We start from the raw sequence: 21,112 nt of genomic DNA, 5'->3' as shown, positions 1-21,112 counted from the left end.
ACCGGTAGGGCCACGTGCCCAACGGCCGGGGCCGGCGGGCGCGCGCCCGCCCTTCAGAGGGCGGCGGTGGGCCATTGCGGGCCCCAAAGCGGGGTCTCGGGGTTCGCCGGTCTCTGAAGGTTGTTCTCTTCTCCCACCACCACCACCACCTCCCTCAGGTGAAGCCGGCTCAGTCCCTCAGAGATGGCTCCCTTTCTCCTTCCTCCTCCCCAGATTTCATGGGGCGGCTTTGGGTAGGGCAAGGGCTGCCGCGGGGGGGAAAGAGCAGCCTCCCTCCTAGGCCCCTCTCAAGGGCACACCGCAGGCCTGGGTGTTTTGACAGAACAGGCTGTGCCTAGTATGGAATTACATTCAGCGGTGGTACGGAAAGTACTGTGCCGTGCAAGACCCACCAATAATGCTCAACAATAAGAGAGTAACTCTTTCCCTTATCGCGGAGGCCGCGAGGAATAGCAAAGAATGATACTGCCTGCACCGTATTACTTACTGTAATTGGTATGCTTGGCGTTTTGGCCTATCCACTGTGACATCTAGGGACATTTTATTCAGAACAATCTCTAGGAAGCTAAGTGCACTTTCCAAAACCAAGATTTACGGTGATGCACCAAGGCACTTGATGCTAAAACTCCCACCCCTCAAAACAGCTAAAGGACTTAGATCTCGCTGATGGAAGCCAGCGCTCAAAAATCAACCCATGCTGCCAAAAGCAGGGGACATCAAACTAATAGTGTGGGTTTATTTGAGTTGGGGTTTTTTTGTACTTGGTTGTGGTGTTTTTCTTCAGATCTTTGAGATCTTGACAGCCTCAAGGAGTGTAGTGATAGGACAAGGGGCAACAGTTTTAAACCAAAAGAGGGTAGATTTAAAGTAGATACTAGGAAGAAATTCTTTACTGTGAGGGTGGTGAGACACTGGAACAGGTTGCCCAGAGAAGCTGTGGATGCCCCATCCCTGGAGGTGTTCAAGGCCAGGCTGGATGGGGCTTTGAGCAGCCTGGTCTAGTGGGAGGTGTCCCTGCCCGTGGCAGGGGGTTGGAACTACATGATCTTTAAGGTCCCTTCCAACCCAAACCATTCTATGATTCTATGATTGCAAGGACTAGGCAGCAGCTTTTAATAGGAGCTGAGTTTTCAGCTTCTGATCCCTTTCGAGGAGCAGAAACTTGAACAAAACCATCAAACACCTGAATTAGCAATACCAGGATTTTGATGTACTACAGCCCTCCAAGACAGCCTCTTAGGTTAACTGGTCTATTTCCAAATGCACAGAACATGCCATTATTTTAATCTTGCCCAATGCTTTTGAAATGCCAAGGGGAAAGCACGCTTTTGCAGAATGGATGTGCTTTTGTTGAACCCAGCTCACAGAGGACTGTTTTTGTTGAGTCAGTGCAAGGCCTAGCAAATAAGATTCCTGAAGTAATTCTGTACAGCAGCAGGTGGCAGGCTGGTGCCATTTTTTGCCATTTTTGGCTGCTTCAACTCAAATACATCTTTTATCGATAGGTGGCACTTGTCTCTGGATGAGAGCTGTTTGGTGCCGTTGGGAGCTAACCAGTTATCACGAGGTTCAGAAAACAGCTACTGAAATTCAATCAAATCTCTATGTTTTTCATTTATTTATTTTTGGCCTTGCGGAGATGTATTACATAGCTATTGTGGTGCTCTAACAAAAGGCTGAAGCCAGCACAATTTATTTCAGCACTACTTTATTATACAGCAGATACAGCAATATTTTAAGCAGTTGAGCTATCAGACACTGTGGTATGGATCTGCGTTATATTAATGTTAACAATTATGGCATTGCTAAAAGTTCCTAATCAAAATTAGGGTCTGAAAGATTTAACTGCATAAAAATTATACCTGCCCTGAAAAACAATAAAATTAATGCATTCCCCCTAGTAAAGTTTCTAAATCCCATATATAGGAAGCTTCTTAATCATGATACTTATACAGACAAATTTTCTTAATGGTGTCTGTAAACAGTTTTTAACATATAGATAATAATTTATAGTGGGATCCCATCCAAAGGCAGTTGTAAATACGATTACTGGCATTATACTTAGGTCAGTGGGAAATGAATTAAAGAATTTCATTTGAGACTTTTAAAACTGCAAATGAAATTAAAAGCATAGGTTGAGCGTGCACTGCTAATGACTACAGTGATTATTGTGTGGTGACACATACACAGTGAAACAAAGATGTCTTACCTAATTTTTTAGAAAGACAGCCATGCACAGAGTTGCACTTTCGTACTGTAACAGCCTTATTTCTTTTAACTGCCCTTTTAACTGCCCTGAAAATAGCTAAATATGCTGTAAATCAGTGTTGTAAAGCTCGTAGGTGACTCATTGCTTAAATATTTAATTTAAGAAATTTTACATTTTCATAAACCGAATAATAACCTTATTTTCCTTTGTCTAGGGACATAAAGTATCTTCATTCCTACTGACAAAATCTCTTTGTTGCCACTGTAAATGAAAGCAGAATTTCGTCATGAGTAGCTGCAGGTGTCAGTCAGCCAAGTGGAGGGCTGTGTTTATAATGAAATTCATTAATACATCATTAATCAATAATACCTTCCTAGGCATCTGTTCAAACCGTGATAACCTAAACACTGAATTTTTTAAACTGCAGTAATATCAGAAAAGGTTGCACACATAAAGGATAAAAGGGAAGCAGGTTTGGAATTGGTTTGGGATTATCAGAGATAGCAGAGCCAAACTAATTAGTACCCTGCTAGCATACTGCATCTCTCGTTTTTATCTGTGACTTCGAGTATTACTGTGTTTGTATTTTGTAGTGATATGTTTATATTACACAAGTGAGCTACTCAATGACATACAAAGACACAGGAGAAGGAAGCCAAACAGGCATTGTAATGTTTTTTATTGCAAAACACGAATTGCATTGCGTCCATGGTTCTTCATGAAAAGCAACACTTTTGCTATTAAAGCTGGAATAATTTTATGGGATCAATGTGCTGCTGCTCTTGGCAAGTCTTAAGGGTTTCAGTCTCTCCTGTGTGACTGATCTATCAGTGGAATTACAGATGATTATCTGGAGCACACTTTGTTATGTGAATTTATCAAAAGAAGCTGAAAATGCAAAGCAATGGAACGTTATTTTACGTAACATGGATGTCCATATTTGCATGGCATTATAACACATGTTGTAACATACAGAAAGCAAGTGCAGTTTTCAGGTGGGTTTCATTTCCTCTGAACTGACTGAAGATGCACTTTCTCTCTTTTTTTAAAGACATTAGTCTGATAATATCTTCACAGTGTATCAAAACCAGTGTATACATTCAACCTGCTAATGCACCGTCCCTTGTTCCTGTCACAATAGGAAATGATTGATGTTCAGGCAAGAAGTTACAAGTTCAGGTCATTTCACCTTTTCTGAGATACCATTTCCTGTTTCTTCAGAAGCATGAGTGGTTCCAGATGGCGAGTAGGCCGGTGTTAATGGAAAGGACAATTTAGGTGTACATTCACATAATCTTTTCATTATGATCATCAGCAGATCTAGAAAAGCTTGGCCCCATTTCCTGGCCAAAGCAGCATCGCCCTGCTGTTTACATTCTACCTGAGAGAAGAACGCAAATGTTGGAGCTATAAATGTTCACAACTTAATCCCTTGTTGAAGTGAGATGGAAAAAAAATAACACTCCAGGGTAATAAAAATATCATAAAACCATTTGGCAGCAAAAGGGAATTCAGCCTTTCATTTTAGCATGGCAGCACAACAGGCAGGTCTGTCTCCAAGCAGACCAAACACTGTCTCTGTAAGCACGAATACGCATCCCCAGATGACAGCAAGGAGAAGGCTCATGGGGCTGAAAACAGCATACGGAGAGGCTGAACTTGGAAAGCTGAGTTCAAATGCGTCCTACTTCGCTGTTTTCTCATCCTGCTAGAGAATGAGAGCGCTTCAGAGGTGACATGCATTTGTCTGCAGAGATACACAGAAACTGCAAGACAATTACAAGGGAAATAAAAAATTGCAGTTGCTCGTTCCAAACGTAAAGGAAATAGGATTTGGTTTAAGATTGTGTTAGTGATTTTTTAGGGTAATGTCTTCTGATTCTAATCATAACTTTGATTTGTTGCTTAACCTCTGATAGCAACTGTGCCTGTCCTAATTATTCTTCTATCAACCCGATTAGTAGCTGTGTTAAGGGTAAGATTGATGTTTTTGTCTGAAAAAGCATTGAAAAAGAGTTTTTAAATAGCACCAAAAACATGCTTTGTGCTGTCAGTGAGCATGACACATTTGGGGCACTACACGATAATAATAATAAATAGTCCACAATAATCTTATCTCAATTACTCTTTAATTGAAAAGTGACAATGAGACCGAGATTGGTCTGTTTAGGGATGGTGGGAAAATAAAATGATACACCTTGAAAATCCTAATCAAGAGATTTGGTATATGGATGAGGTATAGTTATTATGATCAGGATATATGGTGAGAGACGGAGCAAAAATGGGGGCAATATGCAGGTATCTGCCATGAAATGAGAAAGCAAGTAGGAACTAGGAACAGGTTTCAGTCTTTGCAATATTTCTCCTTATATCAGAGCCATAAATGTGCCCAGAAGCTAATTCAAGGTCACAAGCTGGATATGGCACATAGATTCTGGATTCTTCACTCCACCAAATATCCCCAAAGCTTTAGAGCCTGGACAGACTGCACAGTGCATTGGACTCAAGGGATTTGAGTTGCAAAGGTTTTTACTCCTCTTGAGTCCTGTGACTCAGGATGGAGATGGGGACAGTTTGTTTCAATCCATGGGCATATTTGAACCAGACATTCTCTAAAGGGAGTGTAGCCAAGCCAGAGTTTCAAGGCATCGTTTCAACAGCCAGGGTTGCAGAAGCTGATCGGGTGTCGCTCACCATTGCCACCCTCCTCCGCCAGGAGCTGTGCCGAGAACAGTACCTGGCTAGTTGCTTGCACTTTTGGCCATGGAAATGAGTTCATAGGTCCGACCTCCTTCCGAGGCTCAAAGGCAAGAGCTTAATCCAGTGTCTTCACTGGGATGACTAATGTAAGGGTGAGAGGATCGGATCCAACCAGACCAACACAGCAGACGGCACTTGTACCTCCAAAGAATAATTTGTCACTTAATCACCCTTTTTCAGAAAGACTGCCTACCAAGGGGGAGGGGAGCCTTGTACACAAGCAGGCTTTTGATCTTGGTGGAGCTCAGAGGGCTTTGCTAGTGCATTCATTTAAAGGATTGAGCAGCTACTAATTAATGGCTCTAAATTATATCAGTCATGGTTTGGAGGCTTGTTTTAATATATGAAGACAAGCTGCCAAACTGGAATGGCGGACTGATGTTTATTTTGTGATAGGACAAAGTAGTCTCACCTCTCTCCTGATCATGATTTTCTGTGTCGACTTTATAGGTCTATATTTCTGTAGTCATTAAAGGTGCTGCCAATGTCCTGCTTTCTGATTGTTGTTGTACAGGATGATGGAAAGCTGTAAAATCATAGAACAATTTACCTCATAAATTTCTGAATTACACTAGGATGATTATCATCTGCCTCTCCAGGTAACGATTTTCAGCCATTATCTTTGACGACTTGCCAGGGGGAACTGAAGGGAGTATTCTCTGAAGGGTTTTGGACCAGAAATCCTTGACAAACTGGGCAGCGTGACCTATAGGGTGCAGGCAAATACACTGCTCTAACATCCTTACTCAAAATGTACAACAGAACTGCAGTTTTGTGCTAACTGACCTGTACTTTTTCAGGCTGATTGATTATTTTAGTGGTTTTTTGGTCAGCACATAGATCTGGTGCTAATTTTATCAGCTTGGTTTCAAAATCAATGCATGGAGAGTGCAGTGTCTCTCACCTTCCCAGCTATAAATGGAATTAAGCAAGATGTATTCACTTAGATAAAGCTGTTGGTATTGGCTCTGGTGTTGCTAGCACTTTTCTAAACTGATGAATTTGAACTTAGACTGTGGAGACAACACTAGCTTATTTGGCATTCACAAACCGCAGCAGCATATTAGGCATTAATTATATATGACTAATTATATTAATTATAATGAATGAGAATTATATTGGGTTTAAGAACTATTTAAAGGGAACTAGAAATTAAAGCAGCAGGATTTACTATCTGGCTGTCATGGACTTGTTCTGCGTGGCCTTGGGCAGCATGTTCTGACGTTCTGTCTAGTTTTCCAAAAGACAAGGTGAAGGTGATGGTACGTACCTCCTCTGTAAAGCCAAAGAGATCCTGTTATAAACACAAATATCACTATATATATATTAAAATAACAGCGTGTAATTTCAAATTTCTTCCAGCACTACAGTTTTAAAATCTTTTTTAAAGCTAAATAATTCAGACCACTTTGTCCATAAAAGGCGAAAAATCCTACCAAAACCTGCCTTTAAAAAAAATAAAAAAGGTTAGAAGCTACAAGTAAAAAAAAAAAAATACACAAATATTACTATTTTAAAGAGTATTTCCAAGTAAGCTGAAATTACGTAAAGACCTGAGCTTGTACCTGGTCTGGAATGAGACATTTCTATCATCTTAGACATTTGCAGGGCCCTCTGACAGTGACATTTTGAGTGACGGGTTCAGCCACTGGGAGGGGGCAAACCTAATAATCCAAGTATGAAATTCAGAGGAAAGAGGAATTCATTAGAGGGTGATCTCACCAACTTCACCTCTGCCTCCACCTTGCCAGCTGCAAAACGGGAGTAATCACAACAGCTCATTTTGTGGGGATTTGTTAATCTTTGTAAGGGACTTGATACATGTGAAGCGGTACAGACAAAGTTTGCCGTAGGTGGGTGAATAGCTGTGAGCTTTGTCAATTCAGCAAGGGGCTCAGTCCCTTGTTCTCTGTAGAGGCCCTGTTCCTGCTGTACGCCTAAACAACAGGAGTTACTCCCAGCTAGCAAGGCCTGTGGCCGAAAGGGCAGAGCAGCCCCCAGGGAGTTGTTTCTGCTGTCATGGAACTGCAAGCAAAAGACATAGAAAAGTGAATGGGAAAATAGTCCATTTTAACCAAAAATGTTGTGCCGAAACAGCTCGGCACAGTTTACACCTGAATTTCCTCTGACTGGGAGGGACAGAGAGAGACACATTTTTTAAAAAGCTAGTTTTGTAATACCAACATCCTTCCACTCTACCGGTCAGTTCTCAACTGTCAGCTACATCCACAGCAGCAGATGAAGCTCCTAGGACCACCCTCTGGCACTAAGGCCAGCAGGCACAGAAAGGCCATGGCCCTGTTATTAATTTCATAATCTCCAAAAGAGGGTGGTTACAAGCAGCTTCCTTAGTGGGAATAGTCTCTGCTGCATGCTAACTTCCTAACTGTGCCACAGAAATGATACAGAAGAATATGAGTTCATCTAAGTCAAAAATCATGTTTGGGACGTTTCTATTTTTGGGACGTTTGGGACTTAGCAGGATAGAAAATCAATCATCAGCGCCCGGGGACATTCTTGTTTGTTGTGAATCTGCTTTTTTCCTGGTCCTGACTTTCCCTCTCTTTCTGATTACCTTCTTTCTTGTCATGTTAGTAGAGTAAGGCCTCCTTTCATCACAAATAATTCCAGAAGATACAACAACTGGCACCATTGAAATGCTAAATAAAATAAAATCTAGCAATTTAGGGACAGCAGTGGGAAGAAAAAGCCACCAAAGAAAATGCATTATGCTACAAGTCAAGCTCCATTTCCATCTCTTTCTGCATTCTCAAAGTCTGAAGTGCAGGTCTCAGCTTTTTCAGGTTTGGCCGAAATGCTATGTAAAACTTACTTGCACAAGTGACAAAGCTGGTTGCATTGAGAGGCTTTCGTCATTGCCTGGATGTGATATGATAATTCCTGTAGAAGTCTTTAGGCTGCAAGATGTGATTAACTGCAAAAGGCAGAGTTATTAAAACAGATTGGAGCAGACTCTGAAAGGCTTCTCTAAGAATCTCTATGTATATCACTTCCACGTCTGGAGGACGGGGCCTCCAGTTTCTTAAGAAACATTTGCTTACATGTATATCCTTTTGTACAGAAATACAGAACTTAAAATTGTTTTCCTCTGTCCATTCCCTTTTTTTTTGGTCGTGTTTATTATTCTGCAGTTACTGTACCGACTCTTTGATCTGATGAAAAAAGCACATTTCTGGCAGTCAGCAGACCTGGTTTCTATTTACATTCCGCTATTAAAGGGATCTGGCATAAATTGCTGTCGACAATGACTCAGATCAGGCAACGGATCGGCCTGAAAACTAGCCCAGTAAAAAGGCCATGTTGTTAGTTTTCAGCTAAATCCACGATCACGTTAACCAGGTGGCTGCAGACGTGCTCCCCAGTGCCAGCACTCAGGGAAGGCAGGAACAAGCAGCTGGGGACAAGAGTAAGGACTGGTGCCCTGGGCTTGTCAGCAGCTCTGCCTCATCCCTCAGGAACTGCTTGTGGAGCTGCAATTAGTCATTTTAAAGCAAAGGCACAGTGCCACACCAAGATTTGTGGAGCTAAATTCACTACTTGGAGCAGTCCCAAGTGGAAAACGTGTTACAAAAGTCAAGGTATGCTGGAGACAAGTATTAGCTGGTACTAGACTTGCGCTGTGGGACAGGTGACAGGTCTGGTGACTCCGAGATGCCTGATGGAAATTTCCTCCTTCCATACTGAGCACGGTGGCGGCAGCAGTGACCAGCACAAGTACGTGGGCTTGAGCAAGCGAAGCAAGAGGCACCTTTGTGCCATTCCCCCAGCCGCCGTCTCCAGGAAAGGCTGCTGTAGGACGAGCCGCGCCATCTCGCCCCCGTTCGAGTTGCTCTGGAGTATTACATGGAGCAAAAAGCCCTCTTGTTCTATGCATCATGTATGTCCGCTCTGAAATGTGAGTTTTCCATTGGCACCACAGCAACGCAAAGAGCTCTGTGGCTTTCCACCGCCCAACAGGGATCAGTAACAAAGGCATTAAGTGCATCTTCTCTTTGGCACAGCAACACTTTTTAATAACCCCTGCCCCAGCAAACTCTTAATTCCCGAAGAGAACAATGCAATGCATTTAACATTCTTCTAATTGATATTTATGGCTACAAGCCACCCATTGTTTTTCCTACATAGCTGCTAATCAATAGGAGCTCCAGAAAACAGTAGAACAAGCTAGAGCAGCTGTGGAAGCCTTGGTTCTTCAAAAATTATGGAAAATGGCAAGAGGTTTTTCCCCCTCACCCACATTTCTGCAGTTTGTTTTAAACTCTTACTTGGGTTCCTAAATCTACACTTGAATGTCTCACTATGCTGATCCACGTTTGAAAATGTTTACTTTAGCATTTATGTAGCCTCATTAGTGTGGAATATTTATGCTCGCTCTTGCATTTGCACTTACCTATACAGTTATACATTGTGTGCTGTGACTGCGTACGAATAATCCCACTGTATCTCTGACATTCCTGCACAGTAATTGCACCCCTAGGTGCTGTTTTCTAAACATTTCTATGTTTTAACCTTTGAAATGGAAGTAGGCCTTGTTTTACTATGAAGTTGATGGGAAAGGATATACCATAAATTTGGCCCTATTTTATTTCAGTGCCTAATTGATTAGTTGGAGACAGTGATCTGGAAACCTGAGCAAGGTTATACTACGTTTGCTTATGAGGGCCAGGCAAACATTAAAATATAATTCCTGAAGATCTGGGCACTTATTCTTCCTTGTGTTGTGCTTTTTTTCTCTTCAGGCTAAGAAAGTTATGTGTATTAAAACTGATATAAATGTATTTTATGTGTATATAAACATTGTTACGTAGGATAGCTGCAATGGTACTAGTAGAAATAGCTAACATGCTGAATTTCTGGGATGAAGTAAATGTTATACACACTCTAAATTTTTATACATATATATATAAAAAATACACAGTTCACAAGATAGTGTGATCTGAGGGGGTTGTGCATAGTAAGTGATGATGATATCCCATCGTTTCACAGATTTGTGCCTCAGATTTGCTGTATTTTCGTAGTGCCTGGGAAATGGGTGAGCACTGAGACGAGTAGAATCCAACATCTTTCTGTGTGCTCTCCTGTAAAATAGAAAAAGCAACATAGGAAATGCTCTGTCCTTTTTAGGAATCAATCACAGAGGCAATAAATCTTTCCTCCGAGCCTAGAATCTCCCACTGCTTCGTATTATCTTCTGCTTTGTACTCAAGTGAGGTTTTCTCCAGCACCAGAGGGGCTGGATTAACAAGCTCCTTATGAGGCTGGTGAGACATTCAACATATAAGGGAGAAAAGGAGCATGAGGGTAAACAGGAAAGACATGACAGCTCCTGGCAGATGGGAGCAAGGATCATGTAGGCATGGGGATGTCACTGGAGGGAGCTGAGGACAGGGAAGGCAAAGGCATCCCAGGACACCAGTGGGGAGGTAGGAAGAGAATCTCCAGGCTGTGCTGGAGAAAGGAGAAAAAGAATCTAGGAGAAAAAGGAAATCCAGGAGAAAGGATCTCCAGGCTGTGCTCAGCAGGGATGTCCAATGCCCCTGTCTTGCTGTGCCACTGGACATACTCACATCCTTTGGCACCAAAACTGTCTCCTCAGGACACGTCACTCCAGGAGGCATTAGTTCAGTCCTTGTCATAACATTAAACCTTCAAATAGCTTAATGTTAAACCTTCCTCTTTCTCTCTTTCCGTCACAATCCCCACCCCCAAGCACAAAGCCCATATATTTTACTCCAATGTGTTGAACTTAACAAGCCAGCCAGAAACCAGGTTATTACCCTCCCGCCCCAATACAAGTGTGGGGAAAAACAACAGACAGCTGAGGTCACATCCTTTTACGTCTTTATTTGCCAGTTAAGATCCTTTTATTCCATCAATGCAAATATGCAGAACAGCAGGAAACCATGTTTTAAGCAGCACATACCAGTTGGCTGAGAATAAACTAACTACATTCCCCAAGCAATGTAAAAGTAACAATGCACATCATCTTCCAGAAGAAGAAACAAACAGATATTGCAGCCGAGAGGCACAGCAGGCAGCGTCCGTACAAAGTAGTTTGGCTATTTAAAATGCTAGAACCAGCCCTTGCCCGTTTCTCCAACCCACCCCCCCCGCCGCCCCCAAAAGTCCTACTATAATTTAACCACTTTTTTTTTGCTATCTACATAATATATAAAATATAAACTCTGTTTACTTATAACACTTACTTTTCTTGATAAATAGCTCTTTAAAATATCTACTGTACATATGTCCATGCGTTGACATTATATATATATAGCATTTATATATATGTATGTATGTCTGAAAAACAATAAATATATACTCAATATTGACACAGCAACAAACTGAACATATTCTCATTTGCAAAATCAAATAAAAGAAAACCAGTACGGAGAGAAACAGTGAGTGTCGCTTGTGAAGCACAGCATAGCAGGGAGCTCCGATTCCTGCCCCGGCTGGGCAGTCGGTACGCCACATACTGGAGCAGTTGTGGTGTTAACACATTCTTTAATGAATCTGTGTTAAAAGTTACTTCAGGTTGTAGGTTAGCCACCCCGTATGCCGTGCGTAACACAGACCGAGCGCGAGCTCGGTGGGAAAGAAGGGAGACTCGCCTCCTGGCTGCCAATGGAATGAGAAACAGAAAGGGGAGGGAAGCGAGTCTGCCGGCTGGTGTAAAAAGAAAAAGAAGCAATGGCCAGCACATGGCTGGAAGGTCATAAATAACCATGGTAAACAAGTTAATGGAGTTAAGTGCTTTTAAAGACGATGGCTGGCACTGCTGCAAAAAGTGTCTTGATTATCTGTTGCCAACACCATGTAACGAACCGGTTTTCCCACCACCACAAGGAGACACAAATGAAACCCAGATGGCCAAATTCAGATGCTAGAAATGGGGTCACTGCGCAACACTGTGAGGATGCAGGTTCAGAGCCAAACCTGCCCAAGGGCAGCTTAATTCACTGAACGGCCTTAAACCTAATGGATGGGATTTTTTAAACTATGAACTTACAAAAAAAAAAAAAAAAGCCAACCAAAAGAACTCACACCCAACTCCAAACAGTCAATTTCACACATGCGAAAACATAATACAAGATGGATTTTTTTTAACTTTTCATTAAAAACCAGCATTCTTTAAAAACAGAACTCGATCCCAAAGGAAAAAAAAAAAAAGACCTTCTACAAACATGTTTTGCGTTCAGTTTTGGACAGACCATAGCCATTCTGTTTATTCATTTAACCAAAAATGCTGAATAAAAGCTATTTCAGTTTGACCTAAGCTGATACCCTTCATTCCCCAACCCCATGGCTTTGATTTGGCAGCTTTGAAAAAGTCATTACTTGCCTGGGCTCTGGCTTCATACGCTCAGTAAGTCATGAGGTTATGACATTGGTTCATGAATGCAGCATTATGTTTAGTCCCGTCTACTTAAAATTTCTTCTTTTCATGAGCAAATGGAAGTGGGCAGTTATTGTTGAAGGGGAAATTATTTTTCTTGGACAGACTTCATCCAGCAGCTCAAGAGAGAGGAAATTTTAAAGCAGATAAGACTGCCGATTATACTTCGTCTCTAAAATTTACAAACTTTGCTTCCCACAAGTAACAACTTCAACAACAACAGCAAGAAGCTGCTATCCTGAACAATCCTGACATTTCCCAACTAGTCCTAGATACGCAGAGAGCACCGCAGAGGTCAAACAGTCCAGTGCTGAGTTTCATATGTACTTAAGGGTACATCACTGGGCCACTGGAACATCACACCACCGTGTTGATTATCTGCCCAAAGCCAAAGGTCTGCTGGGTGCTTTTAAACCCTCGTAAATACAGAACTTAACAGTGAAGGGACTTGCTAATTTGTGGTATTTTATACTGAAGGCAATAGATAAAAGTCAAATCTAAAAATTCTCAGCAACAAGAAATTCTGTCATCAGTAATTTCTGAATCTCCGCAAAGACACTATCAAGATACTACCTTTACCTGTACTCATTAAATAAAATCCGTCATTTTTTTTTTTGGTAGATAAATGAGTCATTTTAAATTGTCTGGGTCTTTTCCACATTTGTATGGACACAGAAATAAACAAGGTAACAGAGAAAATGAATTGTCCTTGCGCTGTGACCACGTGCAGCAGAAAAGCATCCTTTTTTGAATGGCTGAACTTCCAGGACAGCTGTTCGCTTGTCACTGATTCGAAAGCTATCCAAAAGAAGGAAACACGAAGTACAAAGTGGAGAGTGCCTCTGACTGCCCTGTGCTGGCTGGGCAGGAAGTGCTCATGCTTTCAGCCAAAGCAAAGGAAGAGCTCCGCAGCAGCCCATCCTCAGCCTAAACTCATCTATGCATGTCCTGATTCTCTGCCATATTGGCTGCACGGATAAGGATGTATCATCTCTAGTTGGTATTTTCTAACTACACCACTAAAGTACTGCTAATTTAACGCATGCATGATATTAGATATAGGAAACCCCAAGATGTTGCAGAGTTCTTATGCCTCCATGTAAGGACTTCACTGAGTTCAGCGCTGAGGATGTGCACGGATCTAGCGGGAGTAGAGGACGGATGGTGCTTCCCAAAGGGCAGGGTCCCTTCTCGGGCTCCCAAACACAGTGGTGGAGCAAGGCTGCTGCTGTCACCCCTGGGAGGTGCAGCCCTCACCCTTCGTGTGACCACCATATTCTGCCTGTTGGCGCAGGCATTGCAGGTACCAGACTGCAGGCACACCTCCCGGTCACTCCCTGCTGCAGCCACCACTCTCTCTTTGGGCACATGGAAGGACTTCAGTTGCCCAGCATAGGGTTGCCCTACCCCTGGTGTGGACCCCAATGCAATTCCCATGGAAACTAAGACACTGTCTCCCAGCTGACCGCCCCAGCCTTGGAACAGACCCCTGCAGAGCAGCAGAGCATTTCACCTGGGCTCTCCCCTTTGGCTCTCTTTGTCTTTGGCAACAGACCATAACGTTCAGTATCCTCTGCGCAAAGGTTGATGGCAAAGGAAAGAGCCTCTCCAACAGCAGCCCTGGGAAAGAGGAACGAACATTTCCTACCTAGTGTATGAACAAGCTCATTTGGAGGCTACTGTAAATTCCAGCAGTAGCTGCAGTTTGGCTATTAGGCCTGCACCAGCTCTAGCAGCATACATCTCAAACCTTGTGGCACAGCATTCAAGAACAGCATTAAAAGTGCAATTCCAAATACACGTTTCCTGGTGTGGTACCGCTTTTGAGTTCAATCAAGTCCATCTCTGCTATCTGCTGCCCAAATTCTTAAACCCAGCATGAACTCCGGAGGCTACTTAGGGCAATTCAATGTACTTTCAACTATACCAAAATAGCAGAGGGCTTGATGCTGCCAAGAAATATCCCAGACTGTAAAGTAACAATTGATCAGAATAGTACTATATATTCTATAAATAAACCAAATTCCTTCCTCTTCTAAGGCAGGTGGAAGTTTAGTATCTTTACACTTGACATTACAGCACCTTCACCTCCTAGAGAATGGAAAAACTGTCATACAGTCCAGAACGTATGCCGTTACTGCTGTCTTCCCCGTTCAGCAATGACTTCACCTAAATCGAGCGTAAGGTCTCTGTTGCTGTCAGAAGAGGAGGTCCCACCCCCACCCCTGCTCATTCTGGCTGCCTCTCTGGGGCCAGCACTGGGGTCCCACAACGAGCTGTACAGGATTGAACCCATTTGCAAGCCAGTACTAACACTAGCATCAGATGGCTACGTAACCAAAGCATTAGATTTTCTTTCTGCTATGCAGCACTACCTGCATCAGTAAGTCTGCACAGGGGATGGATAATGCCTGTCACCCAAACCTTTGGATCTGGGACAGAAAGGTGGAGCTCAGCAGTGCTATCAATATATACTGTGTCTCGCCTGGGGACGTGTCCTGGTTTCAGCTGGGATAGAGCTAATTTTCTTTCTAGTGGTTGCTGTGTTTCAGATTTGGTATGGAAGGAACGTCAATAATGTATATTTTTTTAGTTGTTGCTAGGTGATGTTTATGCTATTCAAGGACTTTTTTCAGCTTCCCACAGAAGCTGAGAAGGAGCCTAGACAGAACAATGGAATGGCCAGTGGAATATTCTGTACCGTAGACGTCATGTGCGGTCTATAAATGGAGGTTGGCCGGGGAGGGCAGGAATCCGGATGGGCTGAGCAACCAGTTCACTGGGTGGTGAGAGTGACTTGTCTTGTATTGGTTTATCTTGTGTATTCATTTACCATTATTATTATTATTATGGTTATTTTCCCTTTTCTTTTATTGTTCTATTAAACTGTCCTTATCTCAACCCACAAGGCTTTTGCCACCCCCCCACCCACCCTTTTCTCCCTCTTCTTCCTGCCTTTCTAGGGGAAAAGGGGGAGAACTGCAGGAGCGGCTATGTGGTCCTAGCTGCCAGCTGGGGTTAAACCATGACAGGACTGTTCACTGCAGGGACAGGACTGTTCACTGCAGGGGCGGGAACAGGATTCCAGCATATCTTCTTCCAGCTGGCATCACAAAACCCAGAAAGACACAGGAAAAAAAAAAGAAAATACAGATAGGAAAAACTGTCAACATTTGTGAACCAAAACGAGGTGCAAAGACATGAACAGCGATTCCAGCACAATGGTCAAACCATTAAGAAGCAACAGTCACAAATGTTTTCGTCCAATTTAGTTCCAGTTTTGGATGATGTTTAACTAGACATGGTTAATTATCCACCAGGCTTGCGTTCATGACTTGAACTATCCACTAATTTCAATAAATGGCTTTTGCCTTACTATATGAAAACTCTCTTGATCCCCTTGGGGATAATTCCATTTTTCAGGAGAAAGAGAGAGATGATTTCTTGATCAAATTCTCTCTTCTGTATTTCTCTGTGTATTTTTTCAGGGCAGGAACTGGATAGCATGGTATACCATGACAATTATAATAGGAAATTCCTGTTGGCACTACCTCAGGAATTCTCAGAGAAATCCATTTTTAGGAAAAACATCCAAACTTGGCAAGGGCTGCTTTCAAAAAGGAATGATGAAAGCTTGCCCGAGGTCTTAGCAGAAGTGGTCAGCCCCAGAGACAGTTGCTAGGACTGGCAAAACAACATGGATAGAAACAATTCTCCGTTTGGGTGTGGTTTTGCAGTATTACGTTATTCCTTCACCAGTCACACTGTTACACTTTGGGGAATATTTCATGAAAGGTCACAAGTACGCTCTTCAAAAATTGAGCACACACATTAATAATTTTGCGGTGGGAGTCAAGTTTCCTAACTTTAGCCACCTAAAAATTTAGAAGCCAAGATTCTCTGCAAAGGAGGAGGACAGGAATTTCCAATGAGCACCTCCTTCTGTATTAATTTTAGGATTAACCGAGTCAGCCTTTGGAGACCTTGCTCCGTATTGACTACCGTGTCCTTGCGCAGTGCATCAGGACAAGACACTTGACTTTCATCTGGCTAAAGTCAGATGAGATAAACCACCCTATTGATGCCCTCCTGTTCAAAACCATGAAGCTCTCAAACTGGGTATAGGACAGGCAGGAGCATACAGCAATCAGATGGAGTCATTTGTAGGAGAAGCCCTAGAGAAGCCCTTAGCGCTCCTAAAAATAGCAAAACTGCGAGTGCTTTTTAAAAAATCTAAATTAATCTGACAGTTCTCTTTCTAACCTAAAATGGCAACACTAATGCGATAGCCTTGAGAAAGAGGGTCATATTTTCTCTTTTAATTTACTGCTCATCCAAATGTTCTCTTCTTTCCCCTAGTCAAAATTAACAAAAAACCCTGAAAAGGTTTTTCTCAAGTTTAATATAATTTAGTCCTATATGCTTGTGTTCTACTTTCTTCCTATCTGAGGACGTAGCACTGTAAACATATAAGCACTGGAGCAGCTTTATGCAGAAAAGCAGTATCCCTGTTTACTGGGGTAATTCATGTGCCTGTCACTATATTGTTTCAAGAATATATTCTCAAAAGAATATATTATTTCAAGACTGTAATCGAAAATATTAACAAGAACACGACAAACATATCAAAAGAGTTTGTCCACCCCTGCACTGATAACAGGGAATGATTACTACAGTACCAGTAGCCAGCCACTTTAAGGAGGTGAAGAGGTGGGGGCCTTTATCTAATCTTTTTCGTTGGAAATGGACGGGAAATTTTCTCATGCCTTTGTTTTTCACTCACACCCACCACTTGGTGGAAGTGAAAGCTTCTGCCTTGAGCGATATGAAATTAATTGTCGGTACGCATCTCTCAAGTGCGAGTTCACAAAGGTTTAAAAGAACAGCACCCGTTCTAAGCATCATATGGTTTCGGGTTAGATTTCTACTGTTTTCCACCTAAAACCAAAACACACGACGAATTCACTCAAAAGTCAGTCCCAGACACAGGAACTTGTGTGTAAACCTTCATAAGACTAGCCTGAGTTCAGCTGTGTAACAAAACCCACTATCACTACTGTGTCGTGCCACTTGCCATCCATGAAGGTTTTGCACAACCCATTTTAATCAGCAAATCTGTGCAGTTAACACTGAAGCTGACCGGGAGCTCACAGAAGACCCTCCCTCCCCCGATACTGGGGCATATGCACTGCGGTTGAGGACTGCTTTGTTTTAAAAACCACACATTTTCCTACTTAATTGTGCTTTAAATAAAACAAAACAAAACAAAATAAAACAAAAAAACCAACTCGCTAAACCAACACAGAGAAGCTCCTAACAAGCTATATGAAAAGTGAGCTGCCAAGATTTTCCATATCACGCAACACTTTCCCACCAAGTCCTATTATTCTGTGTGTTGGTTAGAGGTGTAGTACTACAACACGGCGGTGTCAGCTGTCATGGTAGGAACCATTCATGTCAGACACTACAGAAAATTTAATGACATGACAGTACCTTCACAGCCCTCTGGTAGGTAAGGAAAATCTAAAAGGATCTTCCCAACCTTTCACAGTAAACACAATTGGATAATCTAAAGCACCTGCAAGCAGGAGATGAGTCCATGATATATCTTTCCTATCAGCCAGCTAATACTGTTATTAAAACAGTTAACGTTATGTCAGCTCTTAAGTCTCCTATCTGTTTTGGGCATTTCTAAGGACCTTATCACTTTGGCATTTAGCCACCGACAGATTTAGTTGATCCAAACATCGTATTTCCTTCTCCCATATCCTCAGCTGTTTCTAAGATGCCCAGGCCCTTCACAGGGGCTGAATTACCATTTCCTTTAAGAGCTGTCTGGTTCCTATTCTTTCCTAGGAGCTGAGAGGAGCTAGCAGTACAGAGACATCCTGCTCTTCCGCATGGCTTCGCTGATTAAATATGCCGGGCTCAGTTCTGGCTCCTCGGTCATGATTGAAATGTTCTGCCACTCCCCCAACTGGTTTGACTTTTTAATGGTGTCCACCACACACAGAGCATACAGACAGTCATCAAAAGTGGCAGCCATTGTGAGGGGCCTCCCGTCCCAGGTCCTCCTGTCGTCCTGGTCCTCAAATGCCTGCCGGACAGCTTGAACCATCTTAATGGTGCCCCGGAGGTAAGGGGATGGGATGTCACTGAAGGCTTTCTCCGGAAGTAAGGAGTTGCTGACTGGCGTGGAGTCCTTCAGCAGGAGCTCCTGCTGAGGAGAGCTGTTGCTCTGTCCGTAGAGATCAGTGCCTATTACAATCAGCCGTCCTGTCGAACCCACCACAATAATGTCTTGTTTGAATTCGCCCGGGACGTTGAAGTTGAGCGTCACCGTGCAGCACACACCGCCTTCCAGGACCATCTGAAACGTACAGAAGTCGTCGCTGGTGATCTGTCGTATCCCCTTGATGTGGTCCGTCTGCTTCACGAAGGTCTTGAGCAACCCGTGCACCTTCACAGCCTTCTGGCTGGTGAGGAAGGTCAGGAGGTCGATGATGTAGGTGCCAACCGAGTGCAAGCCCCCACCTCCCATCAGGTCATCACAGCTCCAATTGTACTTCTTCCCTAGCAGGCTTCCGCTGTGAACCTGTACCTCGCACACCAGCAGCTCCCCTACGTAACCCTCCTGGATCAGCTGCTTCATCTTCACGAAGGCGGGCAGGAAGCGCAAAACATTCCCCATGATGCTCATGAGCTTTGGGTAATAATGAGCCGCGGTCATCATCCTAAAGGCATCCAGGGGAGTCGCCGTTCGGTCACAGATGACATTTTTTCCAATGCCTGAAAAATAGTTTAAAAAAAAAATCATCAACAAAAATATATCGATTGAGTGAGCTGAAAGCCTCAAGGCTATTCTTAAAGACTGAGCCAAGAAGAAAGATCCTTGAAAGAAGAAAGCATTTCAGTATGGTGTTAAAGGCAACTAAGATCCTCTCTGGCATGTTTCCAAAATGCACGTAAGAGTTTCTTAAGCACCACAGTGACAATGTACCCCTTTATATTTTCAAAAGGCACTCATGCCTAAAAATAGCACGAAGGTGAGGGCCTGCACAGATAAGAAAGTAAGCTAAGGTGAGGTGGACTGCTACCCCACATTTGCCACCTTCTGGCAGCAGGTACGACACCAACCACCCCCACTCAGCCATCTCAGAGACGTCTCTCCTGTGATAATCTGCCTGTGTGGGGGCTGCTGAGAGCTGAATCTGAGCTTCAGATTCAAATCCCTGAAGCATATGAGTAACACGACCACAAGTACACAGTAACTTAACGTAGGTACACTGAAAAGTCTGGGCTTGTCTTCTCAATGCTCTTGTCCCTTCATCTTTCCTGTTCAGACTGTTTAAGAGGCTCTGCCTGGAGAGAGGGAGAAGTACTGGGCTTGTTGCTTGATTTAAAATGCAGGAATTGCTTCTCACTAATAAAATCCCACACTATTCTGACAATGGCACTCATTTTTTCTGAAGCGGCTCTGCTGAAATGTCAACAGTGCATCCACGGTGCCAAGGGAGAACCACAACTGCTCTAAAACAGGTCAGATGTAGCTGTGACAATCTGTTCCTTCACAGAATTGCCCATATGGGCACACTGTTTACTGAAGCTTGCGTGACAGTCCTGTTTTATCTGGCCATCAAGGTGTGCAACTGAATGCAGGGCAGGCTGAGATGCTGAAATAATGGTTTTATTATTGATTTCTCCTCGTCAAATACTTTCATTCTGTACCCGTACACACATGGAGTGACAGAATCTCCAGTTTCCTTTTTAGTTACATACAAAGATTTTTTTTACGCTTAATGAGCAGTATTAGGTGAGCTATACAACACCTTATAGCTCTAAATACGATCTTTGCCTTGACAGCCTCGGGCTATAGCTGGGCCAGGCACTTAAAAGAGCTGAATTTGGAGCCTGTCTGCTGGAGTCGAGATGAATAAATCTGGTTACTCCTTAAATCGCTTTGTGTTTTGATTCCTTTTCCCTTCAGATAGGTGAGAAATCCTTTTTTCTTTAAAGAGCTATTGTGAGGATAAAATTTTACATGTTTTGGAGCTGTTTGGATGAAGTCATATAAATACAGACAGATGGCAGGGATCTGTCTGAGCCCACTTACATGAATATTTAACAGCCTGACTGGAAGAAGAAGGGGGTCACAGTCCAAACATTCAGTAACCAGCTTATCCACAGTGCCTATTCCCAGTCTTTGTCTGCTGCTATTTGAGTAGCTGAAACTGGAGGGAGGGCTGTCACCACTGAAGTGGCAGTCACATCTAGTTAACAGCCAAGAAGGGAAAGATCTTCCTTCAGCTTGCTCCTATTTACCTTCTACTTAATCAGGTAAGTAGAGACGTACTCATTTTCCTCTTATATTAGGCAGGAATCCTCTCTTCAGGGGCCATCATCTTCCCTTCTCACTTTTCTCTCTCATCTTTACAGACTGCTACTGGTGACCTAGTTGACACGTTCAACCATATAGCACTTCTTTTTCTGCTCCTGAATAATTTTTTTTCTGTGTCTGTTTGATATTGGAGAAAGCATTCATCCGCCTGCCCTATATTGCTCTAACTGGTAGCTCCAGCTCTGCCACTTCATACAGATCACTAATATAATAGCCCCCCTTGAGTTACACACACTCTTTGCAGAGAGATTTTAGTCTGGCAAATCAGTTATCAAAATAAGGAAATCTTAGACAAAACTTGCTCACAGTCAAATCTTCCCGAAAT

At 42.9% G+C, this 21,112-nt stretch overlaps 1 protein-coding gene across 1 annotated transcript in view; it reads right to left on the bottom strand.

The window, feature by feature from the left end:
• Nucleotides 1-10,814: 10,814 nt before the first annotated feature.
• GFOD1 (Gfo/Idh/MocA-like oxidoreductase domain containing 1) overlaps nucleotides 10,815-21,112 on the bottom strand; it is a 75,082-nt gene continuing 64,784 nt past the window's right edge. Inside the window, exon 2 of the mRNA XM_074575911.1 lies at nucleotides 10,815-19,178. Within this exon, the coding sequence (XP_074432012.1) occupies nucleotides 18,259-19,178 (920 nt within the window). The 3' untranslated portion in view covers nucleotides 10,815-18,258. The remainder of the gene's footprint in view (nucleotides 19,179-21,112) is intronic.

The sequence above is a fragment of the Larus michahellis genome, chromosome 2, assembly GCF_964199755.1.
Source record: "Larus michahellis chromosome 2, bLarMic1.1, whole genome shotgun sequence".
Classification (NCBI taxonomy): domain Eukaryota; kingdom Metazoa; phylum Chordata; class Aves; order Charadriiformes; family Laridae; genus Larus; species Larus michahellis.
This window is presented reverse-complemented; position numbering and strand designations above follow the sequence as displayed.